The sequence below is a fragment of the Rhinolophus sinicus genome, linkage group LG01 (genome assembly GCF_036562045.2).
Source record: "Rhinolophus sinicus isolate RSC01 linkage group LG01, ASM3656204v1, whole genome shotgun sequence".
In the NCBI taxonomy this organism is placed as follows: Eukaryota; Metazoa; Chordata; class Mammalia; order Chiroptera; family Rhinolophidae; genus Rhinolophus; species Rhinolophus sinicus.
Window position 1 is genome coordinate 191,121,334 of NC_133751.1, and position 23,099 is coordinate 191,144,432.

The 23,099-nt window shown below is 50.3% G+C and overlaps 1 protein-coding gene across 1 annotated transcript in view; it reads right to left on the reverse strand.

The window, feature by feature from the left end:
* Positions 1–1,183: 1,183 nt before the first annotated feature.
* The window catches only part of MARCHF4 (membrane associated ring-CH-type finger 4), a 91,342-nt gene continuing 69,426 nt past the window's right edge, over positions 1,184–23,099 (reverse strand). Inside the window, exons 2-4 of the mRNA XM_019727053.2 lie at positions 22,589–22,744; positions 17,041–17,233; positions 1,184–3,001 (exon numbers count right to left, since the gene is read on the reverse strand). Of these exons, the coding sequence (XP_019582612.2) occupies positions 2,634–3,001; positions 17,041–17,233; positions 22,589–22,744 (717 nt within the window). The 3' untranslated portion in view covers positions 1,184–2,633. The remainder of the gene's footprint in view (positions 3,002–17,040; positions 17,234–22,588; positions 22,745–23,099) is intronic.

Consider the following 23,099-nt stretch of genomic DNA (forward strand, 5'->3'; position numbering starts at 1 on the left):
AGCCTCCATCATCAAGACCCGACAGACTCCAGCAGTCTGTTAGGTTCTTCACTGATTGCCTCTTCTTCGGTAGCATATTCTGAATGATGACCCTCCATGACCACGTGATTCTGAGGTGCCCTTACATCACCGCAGATGACATGGTGACGAGGGTAGAGGTGGTGATCTGCACATTTTGTTGCATCCTACCACTTTTTTTGGAAAATAGTCCATGTAACACATCTGTATTTTCCATAAATATTTCATTAAACTGAATGGCCTGTCTGACGCCACACAGAAAAATACACACCTTTACAGGAAATATTGATATGATTTTGTTGGGTTTCACATGTCTGTGTGTTTTGCTTGTATGCCTCCTTTGGTCTCTTACCACCTATTATGTCTTTTCTTACCTGCTGGGCCATGGGCTTCCTCAGGGGAGGCGCACCTCCCGCCGATGACACTGGCTGACCGATGGCCGGCCCCTAGGAAGGAGGGCACACCAGTCTGAAGGGAGGAGAGGTCCTGTCTGCTTCCTCAGGATACGTCCAAGCTTTCTCTTGGGACGGTGCCCTGGAGGCTGTTGTCTGATATTCAAAGGAAAACTGTCAGGGGAATGAGGTCCTAACACCCCCCTTTCCTGTGGTTCTCTCAGCTTCTGTGAAATGATCTGTGGGGGTGGAAGCTCTCTAGATTTCCTGCCAGAACTCTGGCCTCTGCTTCTAGGTTTCCTGGGCAGAAACGGGAAAGTTTGCGAGATGTTCTCTTTGACTTAAAGGAATTTATCAGCAAGGGAGCCAAAAAGAGGCCAGGAGTCACAGTGCTTCCCGGCAGGTAAAACACACACACACACACACACACACACACACACACACACAGCAGGTATAAAACACACACACACACACACACACACACGGCAGGTATAAACACACACACACGGCAGGTATAACACACACACACACGGCAGGTATAAACACACACACACACACACACACACACGGCAGGTATAAACACACACACACACACACACACACGCACACACACGCACAGACTTGCCCTGCCCCCTATGAACCCTCAAAGGAGAAATGAAAACACTCTTGGTTCTTTGCAATGGAGGAGATGTAGGGAGAAGAAAGTCAAGGTTGTACCAGAGGGAAAACAGGACAGCGGGAGGAAAACTCACATATGGAAAAGGACACTAGTGGTAGGGAAAGAAATTTTATTTTCAAGCTTTTAAGAGAATAATACAAACAACAGAGAGTTTTAAAAAACCCTAAAAACTAGTTTAAAAAAGTACTTGACAGTGTCCCTTGAATACCCATTGATGACGCAGCCATTGTGCCGTGACAACAAGAAATGTTGCAGGTGACCACCCAGTGGCTTTCCCTGCAGGGTCCTGGGAAGCAGCAGACAGGCTCAAGGGACGGCGCTCCCTGCCAGGGTCCCTGGTGCCACCTCATGGCTTGGGAAGGACCAGAGAGCACGACCACTGAGGGGTTAGCCAGACTGCCCTCGGGAAGGGTCCCCAGCAGCCAGGGACACTTAGACTGGTCTCCACTCTGCTCCCTGGGGTGCATCCCGCCAACACCCCCCCTCACTGCAGCAGCTCTCCCTGGAGACCCTGGGCAGTAGATGCCCTGCAGTGAGGTCCCTGGGCTTCATTATGTACCAAAGCAGGAGCAGGCATGGTCCTGAGCGTGTTCTGGCCAGGGCTGGGGGTGGGTAGTTGGGAAAGTCGCTCCTGGATTGACAGCTTTGAAGGCTGAAGCCACAGCAGCAGGGCTGTGCTTGAGATACCCATGGGAAATCTGTATTCGTGTGTGTGTGTGTGTGTGTGTCCTGTAAACATCTTTGAGCCAAATCACCATAAAATAAAGTAACAAGGGCACAAAAAAGACATCCATCTCCAAACCTACACCCTCTGTGAGCCCACCTAAAATTGGGAGTTGCAATTTGGAAGGTCTGGAAGGGAGGAGACCCCCCTCCCCTCTGACTGCTCACGCCAACATTTCCCTCCCTGCACCATCCACCCCAGCGTTGCGAAAGCCATCTGAGTTAGAAATCCTGCCCACCATGGTGAGCCCAGGGTCGGCAAAATCTGTGTGACCCCTGCCAGCTTACACCTGTCCCTGTCCCTCCCGCCCACACTGCCAGTGGATCACAGCCCAGGGAGAGAACAGAACAAACTCAAGGGTAAAACCAGGCAGGCGACGCCACACGTACTTTTCTCCTTCCTGCGCCCTTTGCATTTTGTCTTCCTCCACAGGTGCACACGTGGCCACCACCAACAGACAGCCAGCTTCGCCCACGGAAACCTCCACTTCTCCCAGGTGTTTTTTGCGCACAGGTACATCTGGGCGGTTTTGTCATTGTGTTTTGTTAGGTTCCGTCTGTATTGCACTTGGTTGTTGAGTTTGTATTGGTTTTCAGTGCTCTTGTTGGAGAATGGTATTGACTGATGGGAAATCACGACCTTGCTCATGGCACCAGCCTCACTCTCTCCAGCCTGTTCTGCCCCCTGACCCCTCAAGGCCCCCACCCTCTGCCTGCCCTCTGCTCTGGCCCCTGGGTGCCACCTTGCCTCCCCAGACCAGAGTCCCATCCCACCCTCCCCTCCTGTGTGTGGTCACGGCCTCCCTTCCGTGTCTCTCCTCTCACACGGTCGTGACCCTCATGACCAGCTCCCGGCTGCCGCCCTGGGGGGTCCGCTGCTCGTGAGGTCTGAAGTGACTCAAGATGTGCAGGATGGTGTAAGCACAGTGGTGATCGGACAGAGGGCCTGAGGGGTGGCTGGCTGCCCGGGCAGGGCCTTCCTCAGGGGCAGGGGTGCCCGCAGCCTCTTCTGAGGAGGAGGGGGCCTGGGCTTGGCTGGGTGAGGCGTTCCGGGGGTTTGTCCTGCCTCCTGACTTTTGGTCCTCCAGGTCTTTTGTCTTGTCATAGTTCAGCACCTTCCACTGCTGGTTGACAGCCTGCCACCGTTTAAAGATGCGGTACACAGAGGGTCCCTCGTGGATGATGAGACCTGAGGCAGCAGGGAGACGAGAAGAACAAAAGCCAAGTGAGGGAAAGCAAGGCACAGTCTCCCTTTATTTATAAACGGATATAGACGTTGGGGTAAGCTGGACTTATGTGCTTTTATTGGTTCTTTCCAAACCTACCTTTCAGCTCTGAGCCAGCTGCTTCCCACCCCGACGTTCCCAGGCTCGACAATCCGTAGACGGGGGGTATGAGGCCGCCATACAAATCCGTGAAATAGCTGAGCTCCTGCATGCGGTGCCTTTGCCTACCTCTGCTCTACCTGCCCACTTCTTCACTTGACAAAATCCAAATTTGCCATCCATTGAGGCATACTATAAGTATCTTTTCTCCCTCTCGCACGTATCCATGGCAGCCAGGACTTACAGATGTTAAGGAATCATGTGCTTTCACAGACACCATAAAAGAAACCCTGTGGTCGTTCCATGCCTGCTGAATGATGCCTGCACTCCCGCTGCTTAGCTCTTTGCACAGGTGGCCCAATGCCCCTGAAACACGCACGCCTCTGGGAGACAGAACTTGGACGCAGTTACGTTGGCCAATGGGAAGGTAGATCAGAAACAAGCCAAGTCCGATGATCAGGCAAGTAAGTATTACTTGTGTGCCTACTATGTGCCAAGCACCAGGGACACTGCAGTGAGCACAGCCGCAGCCCTGCCTTCAGAGCGCTGACATTCTAGTGGAGGGACACACAGCAGACATGTAAACAAGCCAGCAGAACTATTTCAGGTGCTGACAAATGCTGCAAGGAAGATAAAATGGGGTTAAATAGCCACCGGCTGCAGATGTTGAGGGTCCTGTTTTAGCGAGAGGGTGGCGGGGAAGGCCTTTTGGGGGACGTGACGTTTGAGTTGAGATTTAAATGATGAAAAGGAGGGATCCATGCAAAGATCCATGCAAAGATCACATTTTAGAGCATTTTAGTGGTAGGAAGTGCAAGTGCAAAGTCCAGGGGGTGGGAATGAGTGCAAAATGTCAGGAAAAAAGGTCGCCGTGGCCAGGGTGCCCTGGATGAGCGAGAAGTGCAGGGAGATGAGGGGTCGGCGTGGCCAGAGGCCAGAGGGCCTTGGAGGCCAGCCGCGGCAAGGAATTTATATTTTGTCCTGAGCATAATGAGAAGCCATTGAAAGGTCTAAGAGGAGTGTGATGTGATTTATTCACCCTTCAGAAATTCATTCTGGCTCCTGTAAAAGAACGAACGGAAGAGGGACCAGAGTAGGAACAAAACCAAGCAGGAAGTGATGTAATGATTCAAGTGGGACATGATGGTAGACCGGACTGAGGTGATGGCAGTGGTACAGTGAGAAATCACTGGAGTCGAGATACAAGTGAGAAGGAGGGCCGACAGGCTTGCTAACAGGTGAGGTGTGAGTCAAAAGGACAATCTGGACCTCTCAGAAGCTTTGGGCTTCAGCAGTTCGTATGGAGCCAGTTACTGAGATGTGGAAAGCACGGGGGAGGGGGTGTGGGCTTGTGTGGGGGTAGCAGTGACTGTGTGATTTTCCTTTGGGGCTGTCACATGTTGCCACACACTTAGTGTCTTAAAACAACACAAAGGTATTCTCTCAAAGGTCGGGAGACGAGAAGTCTAAAACCAGTCTCACTGGGCTGAAGTGAAAGAGCCTTTTTCAGCTTCTAGAAGTGACCTGCCTTCCTTCCCTCTTCCTTGCACTGGTCCACTTCTCTCTCCCAATGTCACATACCCTACTATTAGTCTGCCTGTCATCAAGCCTCCCTTAGAAGAACACTTGTGATTCCAGCGGGCCCACCTGAATCGCCCGGGGTGATCTTTCCATTTCTTAAATCACTCACGTCTGCAAAGCCCCTTTTGCCATACGAGGCAACTCGAACAGGCTCCAGAGATTAGGATCTGGGTGTCTCTGGGGACCACTCGTCAGCCTACCACAGTGGTAGTTACATTTTGGTCACAGTAGATTTCAGATGTCTGATAGGAAACTCACTAGAAGGGCCAGGTAGGCAGTTAGGACGCACGCATCTGATGCTTAGGGAGAGATCTGGCCTGGAGGTAGATGGCATCAGAGCAGAAGTGGGATTTGCAGCCTTAGTAACGGCTCAGATGTCCTGGGGAGAGACGAAGGTAGACAGATGAGAGCAGCGGGCCAATGACAGAGCCCTGGGGCTCCTGATGTATAGATGTTTGGTGGCAATTTGGTGGAGGTAGAACCAGCAAAGGAGGCTCTTAAGGTGCAAAAATGGTGTAGAAGGGAGATTAGCAAGTGGGGACACCCAGAAGTTTAGAGAAGGACATGTTTCAGGAACGAGGCTGTGATAACTCTGAAATGCTGCCGAGAGCTTAGTTCAAGTAAAGAGGAGTGACCACCGGCTTGGTGGGCACAGGGGGAGGTTGGATGATAGAAGTGACAGTGGGAAAATCAGGTAGTTCTCATCCACGTGCATCTTTTTCTTTCATGAAGTCAACAGCAAAGGTGGACAGGATCGGGCGGAAGTGTCAACAATTTGTGGAGAGAAGAGAAAGTGGGGGAGTGAATTTACAAGGGAGAGGTGATAGAATTATCTGACGGTGTCGGGTGCCCATTTGGAATTTGTGGCCATAAATTTGAAGTGAGTCTAGACATTCGTTGTGTAATTTGTTTTTTCTCTACACCTTCAACTGTTCGCTAGGTTCATCTGTGGAGTAAGCAGAGAGTTGTAGTTAATTCGTGTAGACTGTTTCTCCAGGCAAGCAAGACAGGAGAGAGGGTGAGAATTATGGATGTTTGCAAGAAAGCAGTTACTACACTCGCCCATGGAGTCCAGGCTGGGGAGGAGAGAAGTGAGGTCACAAAGAGATAAGGAATAATGAAAAATGGAAAGCTACAGGGTCAAAGACAAGAAGTCTCCATGAAGTCGGAGAACTGCCTTTTTCAGCTTCTAAAAGTCATCTGCATTCCTTGCCTGTTTCTTGCATTCATCAAGGAATCAGTAAACTACAAAGATGTGGGGTGATGATCAGAGAGTGGGGTGTTTAAATCCAGACTTTGGAAGTGGTGTGGTTCTTGGTGATGATAGGTCTAGGGGTGATCACTTGAGTGGGGCTGAGGGGCTGGAGGAAAAGGCCTTCGGAGTAAAGAGGACCAGGACAGATGACCTGCGCCAGCCATCCTCAGTGCTATCGGACCAAATACGCCCTTTTTATAACAAGCATGTTTTAATATCTCCTTTCTTATCCTGAAATGAAATTCATAAGATAATGAGTCCCTGTGGTTTCTTCTTTAGAAAAATGAGTATAATGCCCTAACAGATAAAGTAAAGAAAAACAAATGGAAGTCATTTATAACAAGACAATATAAATTTCAATATAAATGCTGGGGCACAACTACATTTGAAAACAAATTAAAAACCTCATCCATTTCCAAAATGCCCCCTAGGGGATGGTAGCACCTCTGCTGAGAAACACGGATCTACAGAGATGCTTACGTATGAGCCAAGTACATCAAGGAATGTTAGTAAGTAGTCAGCAGCCAACAGCGTCAAGAAGGGGAAAGGAGCGGTAATATATGATGACATGCGCTTCAACGGGGCTGGAGCTCCTGAAGGATAAAAGAAGCAGTTTGGAAGTGGTAACGGGAAGCTAGGAGGACATGGCCCCACCTGCAGGCCGCACAGAACACAGTGTATGGGAGAAAATGCAGCCACTACTCGAGACAACCATGCAAGAAACAGTGTCCTTAGGAGACAGCTATGTTGCAGTTAAAGGACGATGGAAGTACCACTCAGAGAAGAGGTGGCTAGTGATGGGCCGTGAGGTCCAGACGGCACGGTGGCAGGGTGGGTTCAGAGATGAGCAAAACAGGAAAGTGATTGCCCATATCCTGAGGGTGGTGTTGGAGGCTGGGACCTGTGATGGTGAGTGACCTGACTGGGATGAGGCACAATGGGATCTACAGCAATTGGAAACCTGGGGTGGGGGGGCTGCTCTGGCCCCTGGGGGTGAAGAGCTGACTCACAGGATCCAATAGCAATGAGGCACTCCAGCTGCCTCAAGATGTCAAGCAAAGACACTAGATGGGAACACCTCAAAGCCGCTCCAACCCCCAGCACACTGCGGTTCTGGGAGGCAGGACTGCTACCCCTTGCCACTGTTTTCTCCGGTATTCCACCAGCTCCTGAAATTGCACTTTGCGCGACAAGTCTCCAAGAGTTCACTGAGGCAGAGACCAGCTAGTCTCCCTGCAACCCACTAGCTCCTCACCTGTTGAGTGTGTACTCACTCCTGTGAGGATCTGATGAACGCTGAGGACCACCTCTGGGAAACAACCAGACACACCCATTGTCTTGATAATTTTAGGGAGCTCATACATCCCTTCGGACCATCCATGGGCCCCTTGACCTGGTCTACCCAATTCTGGACAAGACTTCCCGTTTGCCCACTCTCTCTGACCCTCTCCTGATGTGCCAACTCTCATCACTTCCTTCAGCCTTTTGAATATGTGCCTCTGCACCCTTGGCACGGCAGCATTCATTGGTTCATTTATTCCACAAGCCTTATTTGAGCACTGCTATGCTCTTTCCCTGAGATCACAAGCCCCAGGGGCCAGGTATGGCTGAGGCTTGGGCAGCAGACACAGTTCGGTCTGATGAAGCCTTGACGATGATGGAGGAGATGATGGAGGAGAAGGGGCCTCGGGGAGGGAGTAGCAGGATCTCTTGAAGCCCCAAACTGACTCTTTCCAGGAGGAACCACTACACTTGATTCTTGATCAGACACTTTGCCCTGATTGAAGAGGGTGGCTTCCATATTTGGTCTCAATGCTGCCTTCTTACTATCCGACTGTTCATTGTCAGGAAGGAGGTTTAATGCATAGGTGGCTGAAGGGGGGAAGGTGCCCCTGTTTGTGCAGAATGCTTGTTTAGCAAAAGTTGGAAAAGCTCGAACTACCTCATTCACATCCACTCCCTCTGCTTCCTGCTCTACAAATCACTGGTTGATTCCTTGGGTGGCAGTTTTTTTTAATGGGAGAACATGGGTGGGGCTCATCTGATAGGGACAGGTGAAGTGGACAAGCTCAAAGAGATGGAAGAGAAAGAGGATGGGTGGGAAATGGCAGTGGAGAGAGAGAGAGAGAGAGAGAGAGAGAGAGAGAGAGAGAGAGAGAGGTTGAAATTAGAATCGAAGGAAAAGCCTATTGGTGAAGGGAGCAGAGAGGTAGTAAAAAAGAAAATGGAAAATAAGAAGACAAGGAGACCCAGTAAGTTTTGATTGAGGCCTTTTCTAGGGTTTTCTATTTAACTTAACGGCCCTGGGCTGTATTTCTGGGAAATCCAGTCCCAGAAGAATTGCTGCCGGTCTTTCTGATGGCTCTCCACCTGTCAGGGCTGCTCTTCCTACATAGCTGTAGGCTCCACAGGTCGTTTGTGGGTCTCATCTCTCTCCCCCTGGCCTCCAGCTGAAAGAGGATGGGAGGGAAGGCGGAGGTTGCAGTGGGTGGTCCTGCCTGCCGGGCTCCCTAACACCACAGCAGAGGCAGGGAGTTCTTCCCGCAGTGACATCCCCGTCCTCCCCTGCACCTTGGCCATTGGCTCTTGCTGTGTGCACAGCAGTGAAAGACAATTGAATTTCACTTGATATTTCCTGAGGACCTACTATGTGCTTCTGTGAGCTCCTGGTTCCCATCACATATGTAGTTACCAGGCCAACGCTATCTAAGATGTCTGTTGAGAAGCCTCTAGTCCCCTCCCGATGCTAGAATCCCCCTGCCCACGCCCCTCTCCTGCTAGTGTCCTGGGATAAGTGGCGTAACAGTTGCAAACAACTTTACAACAGTGCTTCTCCAACTTGATAGCATCAGACTCGGTGGGTGTAGGGCGAGGCTTAAGCATCTGCATTTCTGAGAAGCTCTCAGGCAATGCTGATGCTGCCTGTGGGGTGGGGGGGAGCACGGCTGAGAACACGGCCCTTATCCTGGCCTACTGCCTCACAGAAGTTTCTAAATGTACTAAAAAAAAAAAAAAAAAGGAACTACAAGTAACTTAAAAAAATATCTTCTACTGCCAGATGTGGCAGACATGAAAATGTAGGACAGCTGGAGAAAAGGAAACGTCCTCTCCTAGACCTGAAGACCTTTGGGCCCCACCCTTTAGAGCGAACTCCTCAATACACATCCTGAAGACTCCAAGCACCTGCCACCTTTGCTGCTTTACGTAAGTTACTTCCTCCTTCGGAGCCTCCGTTTTCTCATCAGTGCGTTGGGGCTGCCACCCCTTTCTGACAGGGTTGCTATGAGATCACATGAGGAAATGAGTCCTGCGCGCCGATGCCTGGGGCCGCTCTGGGCACACTTTTCATACTCCACGTGATACCGAGTTGGGGGCCTGGGGGAGATTGCAGGATAGAAAAAGCCCACTCATCCCTCTTCCTCCTTCTCCCTTGCCAACCTCATGCCCAAACCAGCACCTGTTCTCCCATCGTCCTTCCCAATCCTCAGCCTGAGTCATTGTTTATCGATGAGTAACGTGCTAGAACTGAGAGGAGCTCCAGAGACTCATTCTTCAGACGTGGAGACGAGCCTTCGCCCCCGCGCCTCCTCTCCCACCGCCAAGAGCCCTCAGCAGCGCCAGTGAAGGGATGCTCCCCTCCCCTGCAGAACTACCCACCATCCGAGAGCTGTGGGGCAAGATGTACCCCGAAGCCCCACCATTGCCCACCGTTCCCCTTCCAGACGCTCCCCCTCAAGGAGAGCCCTGTCAGAGCTTGCACCAAAGAACTTAGCAGGCAAGTGTGGGAAAGCTGCACAGAAGCCGCCACCTTGGGTGGGTTCTGCAGGTGCTGCTGGGAGAGGCCAGACTGGCAATGCCAGCTGCCCAACATTCCCCAAGGGTACAGCTTTGTGCTGCTCACAAGTGCAGCCAGGCTGTCCCTCTGGGGGCCACCAAGAAGGTGGCGAGATCTGGACCCAGGGGCCCCGTTTGGACAGGCTCACCTTGAATCTTATGCTGTGAGTCACCCAGCTCTTCCAGCAGCAAAGACTCAGAGGACAGAGGACCCTGGAAGCATTCAGTCAGGGCGCAGGCACAGCCCCCGTCCCTTCTCTGTCCACCTCTCCGTGCCTTGTCAGTGCCCAGGGAGAGGCAGTCCCCTTGGAGGTGACTTCTGAAGGAGTTCCCTTCCTAGCGGGGCCCCTGCTGAGTCAGTTGACCTTGGCCTAGACGTACAGTGTGTTTCTCAGTGTATCCAAGGGAGAATGTTGCAGTCATTCTGCTTCCCCAGGGCATCGCAGAGACCTGTGAGAAGACCTCTGCTGCACAACCACAGAGGAATGAGACTTTGAAATGAAGTGAGCTTAGCTCAGTAGGACTGAGCAGGAAAGAGAAATATCCTGGAGCCCCACATAGCCCTGCAGGGGTGTACCTGAGAGCTCCTTTCCTGGAAGTGCGTGTGGAGTTACACCTTAAGATGCTGTGGAGTTTTCTGTGGGGTTTCTTTATGAAACTTAGAGCGCTCACTGTCTGGACAGATACAGACAGAATTGGATTCTCTGGGCAGGGATGATGAAGGTCATGGTGATGGTGATGGTGATGGTGATGGTGATGGTGATGGTGACGGTGACGGTGATGGTGAGGACAGTGAAAATGTACTGAATGCTTCCTACGTTCTGCCACTCTATAAAGGCCTTGCAAATATAGTCTACTTTTCACAGAAACCCTGTGAGGCAGGTGACGTTATCTCTACTTTACAGCAGAGGAAACAGCTCAGAGATGCTAAGTGCCTTGCCTAAAGACACACAGCTGGTATATGAAGTGGGACATAAACTTAGGTTCATCTGAAACAGAGCAATGCCATGTGTCTGGGCTGCTTCCTCCTCTAAGCTCAAGGTCAGGCGCTTCCCCTAGAGAGAGCACAGCTATGGAGAAAATAAATTTTTTTGGACATTATGTATGTGTATGAGTATACAGGTTTTGTTTGAATACATAATGCTTTACTATACATGTTACATTATTATAACAGAGTGGTTAAGGATATGGGCTTTGGAATGAGTTAAAACTGGCTTCTAGTTGTATGATCTTAGGTGATTTGCCTCTTAGCCTCAGTTTTCACATCAGAAAAATGGGCATTATAATAGTAACTACATCAAAGGGTTGTAGGGAATACATAAGATAACGCACATAAAGCACTTTTCACAGTGCTTGGTTCATAATGAATAATATTAGTTATTTTATTATCATTATTAGTAAATAAATATCATATGACTGCAGTTTAGAGGAGTTATTGTAAAGTTATGAAAGTAGTTTATTTATGCAAACATGCCAAACTTCTAAAATCAAAAAGAGTTTAGGATTTTAAAACTCTTAGGATATTTTCTCTTAGGCTATCCTAGCTCAGAGCATTTCTGGAAATTTTTCAATAAGATAGGCTTTCTCTGATAGAGATGACTAACTGTCCACCAAAATGTCATACTCCCCTTCCTAGTACAGAGCTGCCACTGGGAAGGAGCTACATTGTCAGCCCTTTGCACCCAGGTGGAGCCAGGGGACTGGTAGTGAATGTGGGCATGAGACAGGCCAAGGTTTAAGAATGAGTGTTGAGGGGCGAAGTGTGTGTGTGTGTGTGTGTGTGTGTCCCTTATCCATGTTCTCTTTTATTTTCTATTAGCTGGAAATAAAAGATTGAAGGCCCTCTTGGAACCACAGGGGCTTGGGTCCCTGATTTGCTGTGTGGGAGAAATCCTCCCACTGATCAGGAACTTCTATTACATTAAACCACTGAAATTTGGGGTACATATTTTATTATATCATACCATATTATAGCATATGTGATATGAAATATATATATGTGTGTGTGTATATATATATATTTGGCATGTTTCATGTGGTCCCCAAAATGTATTAGCTGGCTTGAGCGTCCCCCTTATCTACCCGATTGGGCTATTTCTAGCCACAAACCCACCATTAACCGACAGACACGCCCCTCCCGAATCTGTTCCAAAGACAGCTGCAAGCAATGAAGACATTTCTCGGGAGGTGCTCCTAAAATATCCTGAGCCCTGTCAGCACAACTGGATTAAGCGAAGCGCCTCCCAAGGGGTCTCCTTCGAGGGAGACAGTGCTCACTTGGTATGTCTGCTTCTCAATCAGTCGTCTTCCTCCTCCAAGCAGCTCAGCTGTGGAGAGGCAGTCGTGCATGGGGAGGCCTGGGCGGTGAGGAAGGGGTGGGTGGGATATGGGCTAACGGTGACCCAGAAAGCTGGACAAGCCACACGCAGATAACAGGGACTGAGCATCACGTGCTCATGTCCAAAGTTGATGCTTATTGGTTGTTTGGCCTGGCCAGGTGTTACTGAGGGTCACAGCCACAGTTGTCAACCTCTGAGAGCTACGATGTCTTCTCACAACGGAAGTAACTTCAGAATCCTAGAATGTCAGACCTAGAAGGAGGCTCAACCCTCTCGTTTTACAGATGCATGAACTGAGTTGTAGAAAGAGGAAGTAACGCGCACAGTCAGAGAGGTAGTTAGTGGCGACGTCTTCTACTCCCTAGTCTCTTCGGCACCAGGCTGCCTCCTCCATATTTTTAAAGTTTCCTAATCAGGGAATTTAAAGGTGTGACAGGCGGGTCATTGCTAGCCTGAAGGAGGGAAGAAAGGAAGGAATCCTCGTGGCATACATGTGCTTGTAGTGAATGTGAATTAAAATTAAACTGGAAAAATAAGGTCTTTATAGCCTTGCTATCCCCACCCCCCGCCCACTTGCTATAAATCAAGATTCAAATCCCTGTACCTCAGATGGCAGGTACCAAGTATCCCTAAATCATCGCACAGAACCTGAAGGGACAGCACCCAGAGAAAGCTTTAACAACAAAAAAATTTCTATCATTTTGTTCGTTACCATATTCCACAGTTTTAAAGATGTGGAGTAATCTCAGAAAGGTTGCTCTCCTTCCCTTCCTTGACCTCATTCCACTCACAAGTGAAAAACAAACATGCTGAGGGCAAAGTCCTCATTTTTGCAGAGTTGACTTGTTGGTGTGGCCAATCTCTTGGGTCTGTGCAGTGGAAAAAAAAAATGTTTTTGGTGCCAAAGACCTTAATTAATTTGCTCTTGTTAAATTCTAATAACTTGACCCACTGGAGCAGAGAATGTCCCATTTGTTTTCTGTGAGGCTCTGTCAGCCTCTCTGCTGGAGCAGACAGCGTCATTAGAGATGACGGAAGAGGAGGCAGGTGGAATGAGGGCATTCAATATAATCAGCTCTCACTGAGGGGACACGGGTGAAGGAAGCCAAAGCCTTCCCGAAGAAGCCTTGCCCCGTATCACAGCAGGATGTGCAGTTTATGAGGACACGGGGTCAGGTCGTCCAGGCTGTGACTGGACTCGGATTCTAACAGCCGCGGCAGACCTTGATTAAGTACGTACTACGAGCGGAACCTACCCTGATCCGGTGCCTCCTCGCCTGTCACTGATATTCAGGAGAAGCTGTTCCCTTACATACACCATCCTGTTCAATCCTCTCGACAACCCTCTGAAGACGGTGTTATTATCCCATTTCACAGACAAGGAGAGGGAAGCAGAGACTTTGCAGGGAGCCCAGAAACTGCGCCACGCTGGACCCTGCACCCACTGCTGTGGAGCTCATCTCCTTCTTCCTGAGCAGTCACTTGGGGACTGAGAGGCTGGCCCTGGGTGGAGATGTGGCATGTGGCAGGGACTCAGCTGCACCGCTAAGCCACACCTGCCTTGTGGGGCCACGGAGTCTGGCCTACAGTCCGCTAAGTGAATCTCATGCCAAGTGTGCTCCCTGGTGGTTTTGTGAATCTGAATGTCTAGATACCCCTGGTAGACGTTGCAGGCTCCACTCGATTCCCCCTTCCAGGGAGCCTCTTGCCACCACTATGCAGTGCGTATTCCCTCACCTGGGCAGAACATTGCAGAGCAGAAGTGGCCGATACTTGGCCTTCCCCCTTAAAGCCACTGTCATCAGCACTGAGCATCATCACCATCATCAAAATCCCTGTCATCGCAACCACCACAAGAACGTCGGCGCATTCCAGCTACCGCCTGTCACCTCCCTCTCCCTTCTGGAGATCACCTAGTGCTGCTCCCGTTCACATTTTGTCTCCCGGCATTTTCTCCTGTGGACAGCCTCTCCTAGAAAAACACTGAACTGAGAGGCCTGCTCTGCTGCCCGAGTCAGCCAAAGACAAATCCTTCGGCCTCAGAGTTTTACCATCTGAAAAATGGGAAGAATAACCCTTATGCTGGGGACATGCTCTGAAACTGAACTAGCTCCAGTTGTAGTCAACAAAATGAGGAAGCAGTCTAAACTCTTTAAACACGAGAAAGCCTAAACGTAAATACATCTGACCACTTTCAGAGGGCACCCAAAACAATTAGCGTCCCTGTACATTCCTCTCCCGTCCGATGGCTGTCTCTGAGCAGTCACAGGCTTGTCAGAGCAGAATGGGTAAGGCATGGTGTGGTTGTGCATCTGGGAAATTGTTTTCCTAAAACCTTAGAAGTGAGGAAACAAGTGAAAACTCTCGATATGTGGCCCACTCTGCCTCTCCCCGAAATTGAGTGACAGCATGCCACACGTATATAAGAAGAGAAAGAAGTCGAGAGGCAGGAGTGAGCCAAGGGGAGGCAGGCAGATAGAGAGGAGCCAAGAAAGGGACAGAGGAGTAGACGGTGCCACGGAGCCCCCTCTCCCCTGCCCCGCAGGAGACACCGGAGCACCAGGCAGACCAGAGCGGGGTGCTGGGTGGCTCAGAGCCCAGGGAACAGGCCTGCTTGTGAGGGCTCCTCCTGGAAGTGGGCCCAGGTGTACCAAAGTCGCAGGTAGCGTCTGCAGGTATCCCGTCAGTGACACTGTGGGACTTCTGCTGTCCTGATGCAACAGTGCTAGTGGAAAAAGCACTGGACGGCCAGCTGGGAGACCTTGCTTCTAATCCCAGTGGAGCAGCATGGAGCAGTTCTCTCTCAACCAGTAGTACTGGCTGCTTGTACGCTTTCTTCTATGTTCCATTCTCTCAGTCTTCCGCTCTATGGAGCCCTGAATGGTAGATGGTATTTGTGCTCCTGTCTCCCCACCATGCTCCTACCAGGGGAGGAGCAGTATACTTTTCTGCCCCACCACCTCTTTGTTGCAGGGCTTGTTGGGGATTGGCACTGGCGAATGCTTGTGGGCAGAAGGAGCAGTGTGCCATCCTGAGGAGAAGCTTTGAGAAGCACTACGAGTTTCAACCAGCCCTCTTGTGTTTCCACACTCGGCCAGGAGAAGAATTCAGCCCTGTAGTTCCTGCTTCTTTAGCATGGGTCCCAGCATGAAAAGACACTCAGAGCAGGCCCGAACCCAACGCACAGTCAGAAGCTAAGCCCAGCCAAGCCAGCAGAGCCACAGCCATCTCACAGACCCATGAATGGGTAAGAAATGCTTGTTGTTATAAGGCCCTGCCATTTTGGATTTGTTTGTTACTGTAGCCAAAGCTGACTAATATACCATGTGACAGGAAAACATGCCTCATAGAAGCTCATATCAGAGAAACATCAAAAACCTGCCTGAAGGAGAATGAAGGGCAGCTGGAGGGGCCCCTACACCCCTACAGGAAGGCCCTCCCCAGTTTCCCCCTCCGTGCCAGAGCCCTCTACCTCCATATGGAGACACACCTGGCTTCTGGCATCAACAGTCCAGGCCTCAGTGGGAGTGGGAAGAGAGCTTTGTGGCAGGGGAACTAAATTAGACTCAAAGTCAAATTCCTCCCATTTACAGTCCTCTGTCTTCCCCATCCTCCAAACCTGGGCAGTCTGTTTCTTTCACTGCCTACGTGCCGTAATTAAAAGTCTCTTGAACTGGGGGTTGGTGTATTGGTTTATCTAGCATGGAGAGGCAGCAAGATGCTTAGACAAGTGTATAAGTTCCAGCATCCCTTGTCTCTGGCTACTGTGATCAGTATGCAAGTCTCTGATTCTAATATTTAAAGGACCCCAGAGAAACTCACATTAATATCCTCCCAGCCAAATTCTAGCTACTAGACGCTTTTGTTTCCAACGGAGCAATGTAGCATATTTGCTATAATATACAAATTAGTGCCCAGAGAAGACAGCTGTAGTATTCTAACGCTGCAGCACTATGGCCTAGGGGTAATCAGAAAGTGCCAGGTTAGGCTGTGTAACCAGCGCTTCGGCAAGCTTTAGGTCACGCAGAGAAAAGCAGGACCGTCCCCCAGCTCCTCAGTTACTCAGACAAAGACTTCAGAGTTGACAGCCACAATCATTCGTTGGGAAAAACAAAAAGACGCAGCCCTCTACCAACCAACCTAATGTGATGGAAGAGAGGGGAACACAGGTTTGGGAATGGGATAAGCCGGAACTCAAGGGGTGGGTTTCCAGCTGTTTCCTAAAACACCAAAGCCTTTTACATAGAATGTTGCCTGGAATGGAAATATATATAAACACATAAAAGTACAGAAGCTCAGGGTGAAGAGTCAGAGGCTGTGGGGGCATCATTTCCCCCTCCTGAAGGTGTCTCCTGAGACTGAGAGTGGAACCTAGGGCTACATGCAGTGTGAAAAACACGGGACTAGAGAAATCCTGAGCATTGGGACTGGTTTATGGAAAGCTGAAAAAAGGGTAGGGGGCAGGTCTCCTCAATGCTGTTTCTGGGCATTTGGTTGTGAAGAGAATGGGCTTAAATGTACAGGCATCCCTTGTTTGGCTTGGCAGCCATGGGGTACCCAACAGAGAAGAAGCTTTCCCCATCCTGCTGGAGGCAGATAGACTGACCAACCAACCTTTCTCAAATCTCCTTAGTGGCAAGCCTCTTTATCCTTATCTTCCCCCAGGCAAGATAGATTTGCTTGGGAAAAAACTGAGATCTTCCTTCTTTTCCCTGCTTTCCCCTCCTCCCCACTCGCCCCTCAAATCTAAGCCACTGGCGCCTCCTGGGCTCACAGGTCTCGAGGCTGCTTCCTTCTCTGCTTTGACCTTCCAGAGGGTGGTCTCCTGAGGGACTTGTCTAACTCACCGGGATGCGGCTCCCCACTTCCCATAGGGACAAGCCCCCAGACCTACCTATACACACCACGTCCATGAAGCCGTACATCCCGTAGCAGATCTGGAAGAGGAGGTCTTGGCGCTGCCATTTTGCTGAGGGACTAAAGGTCGACCAGATGAGCCAAGAGATGCTGGCGATGAGGAAGAGGGAACCCAAGATGGCAGCCGCGATCTGAACCTTCTCAATGACTGTCAGAGAGATGGCCTGCCACTGCGGAGACGAGAATGGTAGGTTAGCTGTTGCTTCGATGCCCTCACTTCATTTCCATTCCATTTCCATCCCTCTTTCTTCTGTTGCCCCGACCTCTCACCTCTGGCTTAGGAGTTAAACCAGCACTTTCCAACCAGTAAGACAACGGATACTTTTGCAAGTTTCTGAGTTTTATATTGCACTTTTGATGTGGAGGAAATCTATATTACACTAAATGATCAAAAGTCATTGTAGGGAGGGGATTCTGAGCAGGCATGGCTGGGAAGGAAGGAAGGAAGGCCTTTATACCTGATTATGTTACAGACGGAGAAAGTGAAAATACAGAGCTGGTGTGGGTGGTGTTCAGGGCCCAGAATATTCTTTTCAGAGCAACACTGTTTACTTTCACACTAATAGGTGCTGAGAGGGCACGGGCCTTTTTGTTGTTATTGTTGTTGTTTTTTACTTGTTTTCTGCAACACCTGACATGCCATTTAGTATACATACCAGAGATGACCAATTCAGCAGAAAAGGAGAGGACACAGGGCGTGGGGGAGAGATCAGAAAAACAGCATAATTTACTGACTATATATGAACACTGAGATTTCTTTTTTTAACAGAAAAAGTATTATACTAATAGCAGTATTGATGGATGGATTGAAGGCTGAAATGTGAGCGAATTTTATCCCTGAAATTCTACTATTCTATGGCTGCTCTCAGTAGCAGAGGCCTAAATGAGCCTGGAGTTGGGTTATAGTTTGGGATTTATTCATGCTGCCACTCAACAAACATGTACTGAGTATTCTCCGTGTGCCAGCCCCTCTACGAGGTGCTGAAGATACAGTGGTAAGCAAAAACATACAAGATTTCTGCTCTTGTGGAGCTTACACAGACAACCAAATAATTATTTACAGCTGCAGTTCATCAGGAGTAAGAAAGGGAGGTTCATGGCGCTGCGAGAACCTATGCTGGGGGATTTGACCTCCCAGAGTCGGAGGTTACTAGGCAAAGAGAGGAGGACAGAGTGCTCCAGGCAGGGAAAGAGGCTGTGCAAAGGCCCTGGGACAGAAGAAAGCATGAGTATGAAACCCTGGAAGAAGACCAGAGTGGGTAGAGCAGAGAGAGCAAACAGGAGTGTGGGGTGAGACAGGAAACGGAAGAAGGGAAGACCGTGTGGCATCTTGAGGAACAGGAAAGAAGTTTGACTTTGTCCTAAGAGTAAACGTGATGATACTGAACAGTTTTAAGCAGGGAAGGGGAGCAGTTTTGCCAGGACCAGATTTAGGAAGGTGGAGGAAAGGACAGTCTCCTGATCGTAGGAATTTGCATAACACCATGCCGAGAACACCTTCAGAGGGCCATCAGCCAGATCTGGACAAAAGGCTGACTGCCTTCCACCTTCCAGCAGTGAGCCCTCACTATGTGTTAAGTGGCCTGGATGGGGGCACTGATTCTGGCTCCAATTGGACTGACCAATGGCCCCCAAGGAATTGCATCATTGGAAAACATTTCGCGTACTAGTCTAGATGTAGGACATCAGCTTAAACATTTAATTATACCAATAGCGTCCCATTACAGGTAATTGGGCCTTTAAATTTTCCATGGCTTCCCCCAGCCTAGGGTTACACATAACAAGAGAATTTTCCAGAAGATGGCCGGATCCTATAGACTTTGCTCATGTACAGCAAATGCTTTTTCCAGAGGCTGCCCCACTGTCTGTGAAAAGGGTTCCCAATTGAGGTTTTTTTGTTTCTACCATTAAGTCATCAAGAACTCTCACCATTTCCTGCTCCAGACTTCAAAAGTCCCAAATAGAGAGAGGCCCAGAAAGGACCCCTTAATCCATAATGCCCCTTCCTACCAGCCCCAAGCCACCTGTGAACCTAACCTGGGTATCTGACTACAGTATGAAGCATGATGAAGAAGGAGCAGGGTGGGGGTGCTATGAACACGGCTCTCCTGCTGTCTGTCCCATGTGAAGCTCGGTAACCAGTGTCAGGAGCAGAACTGCAAGGAGGAAGCAGAGGACAGGTGACTCTGATGCCTCAAAGGGAGGCTGGGAAGGGGGGAAGGGCTCTGCCACCACCAGACACCCAGAGTTTTGTTCTAAGTGAGCCTCTGATTGCAGTGTCGTGAGGTTTCTCCATGCCCTGGCCTGTCCTGCAGCACCAGTGACCCCAGAGGCAAAGTGGGGAGAGCACAAAGGCTGGCTGCTTCCTTATAACAGCGAGGGGCACTGAGCGTGGGGCCAGGTGACCTGGTTCTAGCCGAGGGCTGCTCCAACTGTCAGAGTGAGATCTAGGAGAAGCCAATAAATCATAAGGACTCTCGAGTTTCCCTTTTGCAAAAATGGAAGTACACTTCCTCGAGTGTTGTGGGGGTTAAACGAAATGACTCTTTAATCAGTGCTTTGAAGGGTATGGGTTGCCATCATCTCTATTCTTCATTATGTTGCAGCAGAAATCCAGTTAAGCCTGACAAGGTGGGGTCTTCCTAAACGTCCTCCACAAACTCCGTGCTGTGCACTATGGGCAGAGGTTAAGGGCCAGACTCAGGGATTAGACCCCTTGGAAGCAACCCTGCTCCACCAGGGTGACCTTGGGCTGACCCCTCTGTCCCTCCATCGTCTCATCTGTCAATTGGGAATAAAAACAGTACCCACTGTGTTGGGTTGTTTTCAGTATTAAATGAGATACTATATGTGAATACTTAGACTAATGACTGGCCCCCAGGAAGCACCAGCTAAACATTCATTAATATCACTGCAGTTCAGTGAGGGTAAGAGGCCACCACGGAGCCTTGAGACCACAGGGCCGCCCTGAAACTCCTTTCTCAGAGGCTCTTCTGCTAGAACCAGGGTTTGTAGAGGGTCGCTGAGTTCATGTGCTGCCGTGACTGCTGTTTCTCATAACTTTGTGTGGGGCGTGAACCAAGAGGTGAGAGACCCCGGCAGTGACCTCCCCACAGTGAACAGAGGGAGCCCCAGCACCCCGTCCTGTACCGAGGATGGGCTGGCGGGGCTCTGGGAGCAGAAGTTGCCCAGTGGCTGAGCAGGCAGCTGTCTCACACTTGGCTGGGCCTCAGGAGCCCCAGACACACAACTGGGACAATTTGGGTAACAACCACACAACACGGCTGCTAGTCCAAACTACTTCCTTCTTCTGGTGCTGTCTGGAAAAGTGAGATGGCATTTGCTGAGCACACACCATTGCATTTCCAGGAGCAACAGAATCACGGTAGTATTATAAATTCATAGTTACTGTCATTTGCTTACCGTATTTATGAGATTAGAATAAGCTTTTCTTTTCTTTAGAAAAAGAAAAGGAAAAGTTATCCCTAAATGGTTTTTCATTTAACAAGTCAAAGGCGATGCCTGTTTATGAGCCAAGGGGGCACTCTGGGGTGGGCTTGTGGGTTTGGACTCTGAGTCTTCGCCAAGGCTGCAACCATTGAGAAAGAAGGAGAGAGTTAATGTACCCGGGTGTGGAATCCGCTGTCTCATGACACTGCTATTTTAAGACACTGCAAGATTTGACATGAAAGACGAAAGGGAACCAGCACAGGGAGAGGCATCTGTCATTTTGACCTCTTGGTACAGCATCGGGATGGCCGAGGTGCCTAGGGGTTTTAGTGCCTCCTTCCAGGAAAAACACCCCCCGTGGTCCATATGCATGCACCACAGACACACACACACACCACCCCACCGCACACTTATTCCCTCGTGTAAAACTGCATAGTGTCTAAATTAAAACTCCCTGGACACTGCAGCTCCAGGTTGCCAGCTGCCCCTTCATGCCGAAACCCCACCCCAGCATCACCACCAAACTACTGTCATCCTGGGCTCAGGGATTGACTCCCCCTCAGGGAAGAGGAACGAAACAACTGCACAGGCCGCTGAAGTTCCCATCCTCACTAGCCTGCTGGCTAATTGATTCTGTGGCAACTTAATTGTCTAACCGTGCACACGCAGAGGTGTTTTCAGAAGCCAAGCACCCTACGTGTATTCCTGTTTTTGAGTTGGGAGGAGTTCTGAGGTGGTGCAGGGCCTGCCAGCTCCTCTGGGATGATGGCTGTGTCAGGGCAGAGAGGGGCTGGTCCCCCTGTCCAGCTCTGTCTGAATCTGCTCGGCAGACCCCATCCCCAGCCCTGGCCCTCGCTGCCCCGGCCTGTCACAGTGGCCTCTTCAGAGTCTCTTCCCTTTTATTTTTTATTGCCCACTCCTCTCTTTTCCTCTGCTTCCCTCTTCTCTTTCTTCTCCATTTTTCTCTGGTCCCTTGTCACTAGAAGTGTGGTCCATGGGCCAGTAGCATCCTCATCACCCGACAGCTTGTTAGAAATGAGGCATCTCAGGCCCCTCCCCAGACTCCTGAATCATAGTTTGCATTTCGACAAGATTCCAGGTGAACTGCATGCACATTAAAGTGTGGGGAGTGTCACTGATTCTCCTTTCTCCTTATTTCTGCTTTCCCTGCCCTTAGCTTTTGTGGGGACAGAGCCAGGAGTGCAGTTTCCAGGCTTTTGGCCTCACGTGGAAAGGTGCTGGCTCAGATAGTAAATGGCCATCAACTGTGATTGGATGGCCATCAGCTGTGGCTAGTTGGCCGTCAGCTGTAACCGGTGAGCCATTGGCCACTAATATAACTGCCGTGGCTACGCTAGCAGCAAATGGGGGCTAGCAAGAAGATGGTGGCTGAGCTAGCAAGCGCGGATTGCAGTTAGCAAGTGGGGTTGGTTGGTTGGCAGAGAAGTGGACGGAAGGTTGCAGATCATGTGGATCCTGCTTCCTGTGTCTCCAACCCAACCGCCAGCGAGACTATAGTGGTATGTCTCCCCTATCTATGGCTCTGTGGGTGTCCCTTTCTGGCCTCACCATGTCCTGCGTTCTTGTGTGGGGAGCGGGACCAGAAACCCTGCATAACACCCTGCATGGCAGCCTTATCTCAGTCTTCACCCTCCCACCCTCTGGCTTTTTTCCATCCTGCTCGCTTCTGACCTCTGGTATTTCTTTTCTTTTCCTCCCTCCCACCCCTCTCTTCTTTCTTCCTTTTCCTTGTCTTGTCTTTTCCTTTCTGCTTCCTTCCTTCCATCAATCCATCCACTCCCTTATTCTCTCTTCTGACTCTCCATACTTTTGTCTGTAAGTATTTTCTCTCTCTTCGCCCCCTCCCCTTCCTCTTGTTGCTGAGGCTTAAGAGAAAACAGAAAACTTCTTTCATTTCCTCCTGCCATCTGAGGCCTTGCCCACCTCATTCCTTGTCTCCAAACTGCCCTGACTCCACGGTGAAGTCGCCCTCCCGCAGGAAAGCAGTGGGTGTGGGAAGCGCCGAGCCTCAGCCCGCCCGGGGCCCCAGCCGGCAGGCAGCCTCCCGGTTGTACCTGCAGAGGGTTCTTTGTGCTTATGGCGATGACGTGGTACTTGTAGTAGCACAGCTCACAGCTCCAGCAGCCCCGCTCACTGATCCACTTGATGAGGCAAGGCTGGTGCGTGCACTTAACAGAGCCATCGCAGCGGCACGGGCTCAGCAGCTCCCCCTGCAGGGAGAGAGGCAGAGGGCGGTGAGGCGCAGAGTAGAGCAGGCAGACGGCTGAGTGGGCCAGGCCACGCCACTCAGACTAGGCCACAGGCTTCGTTGGAAAGCACCAGACCCAACGAGGAGACTGGGGCTCCCTCCCCACACCACACCACCCCACCCCAATTGGAGCCAAGCAACTTCAGTGAACTCAACCAGCAGTTCTGAGCTCTGGCTCCCCACTCGGTGCTGCCCAAGTCCTAAGGTTTCTGTGAAAACGAGTTGGTTGATGTATGTGGAAACCTTCTGCCATCCAAAGGAGGAGTCAGCTTCTTACTGGCTTCTCTTTAATGGCTCAGCCAGGGGTCTCAAACTCA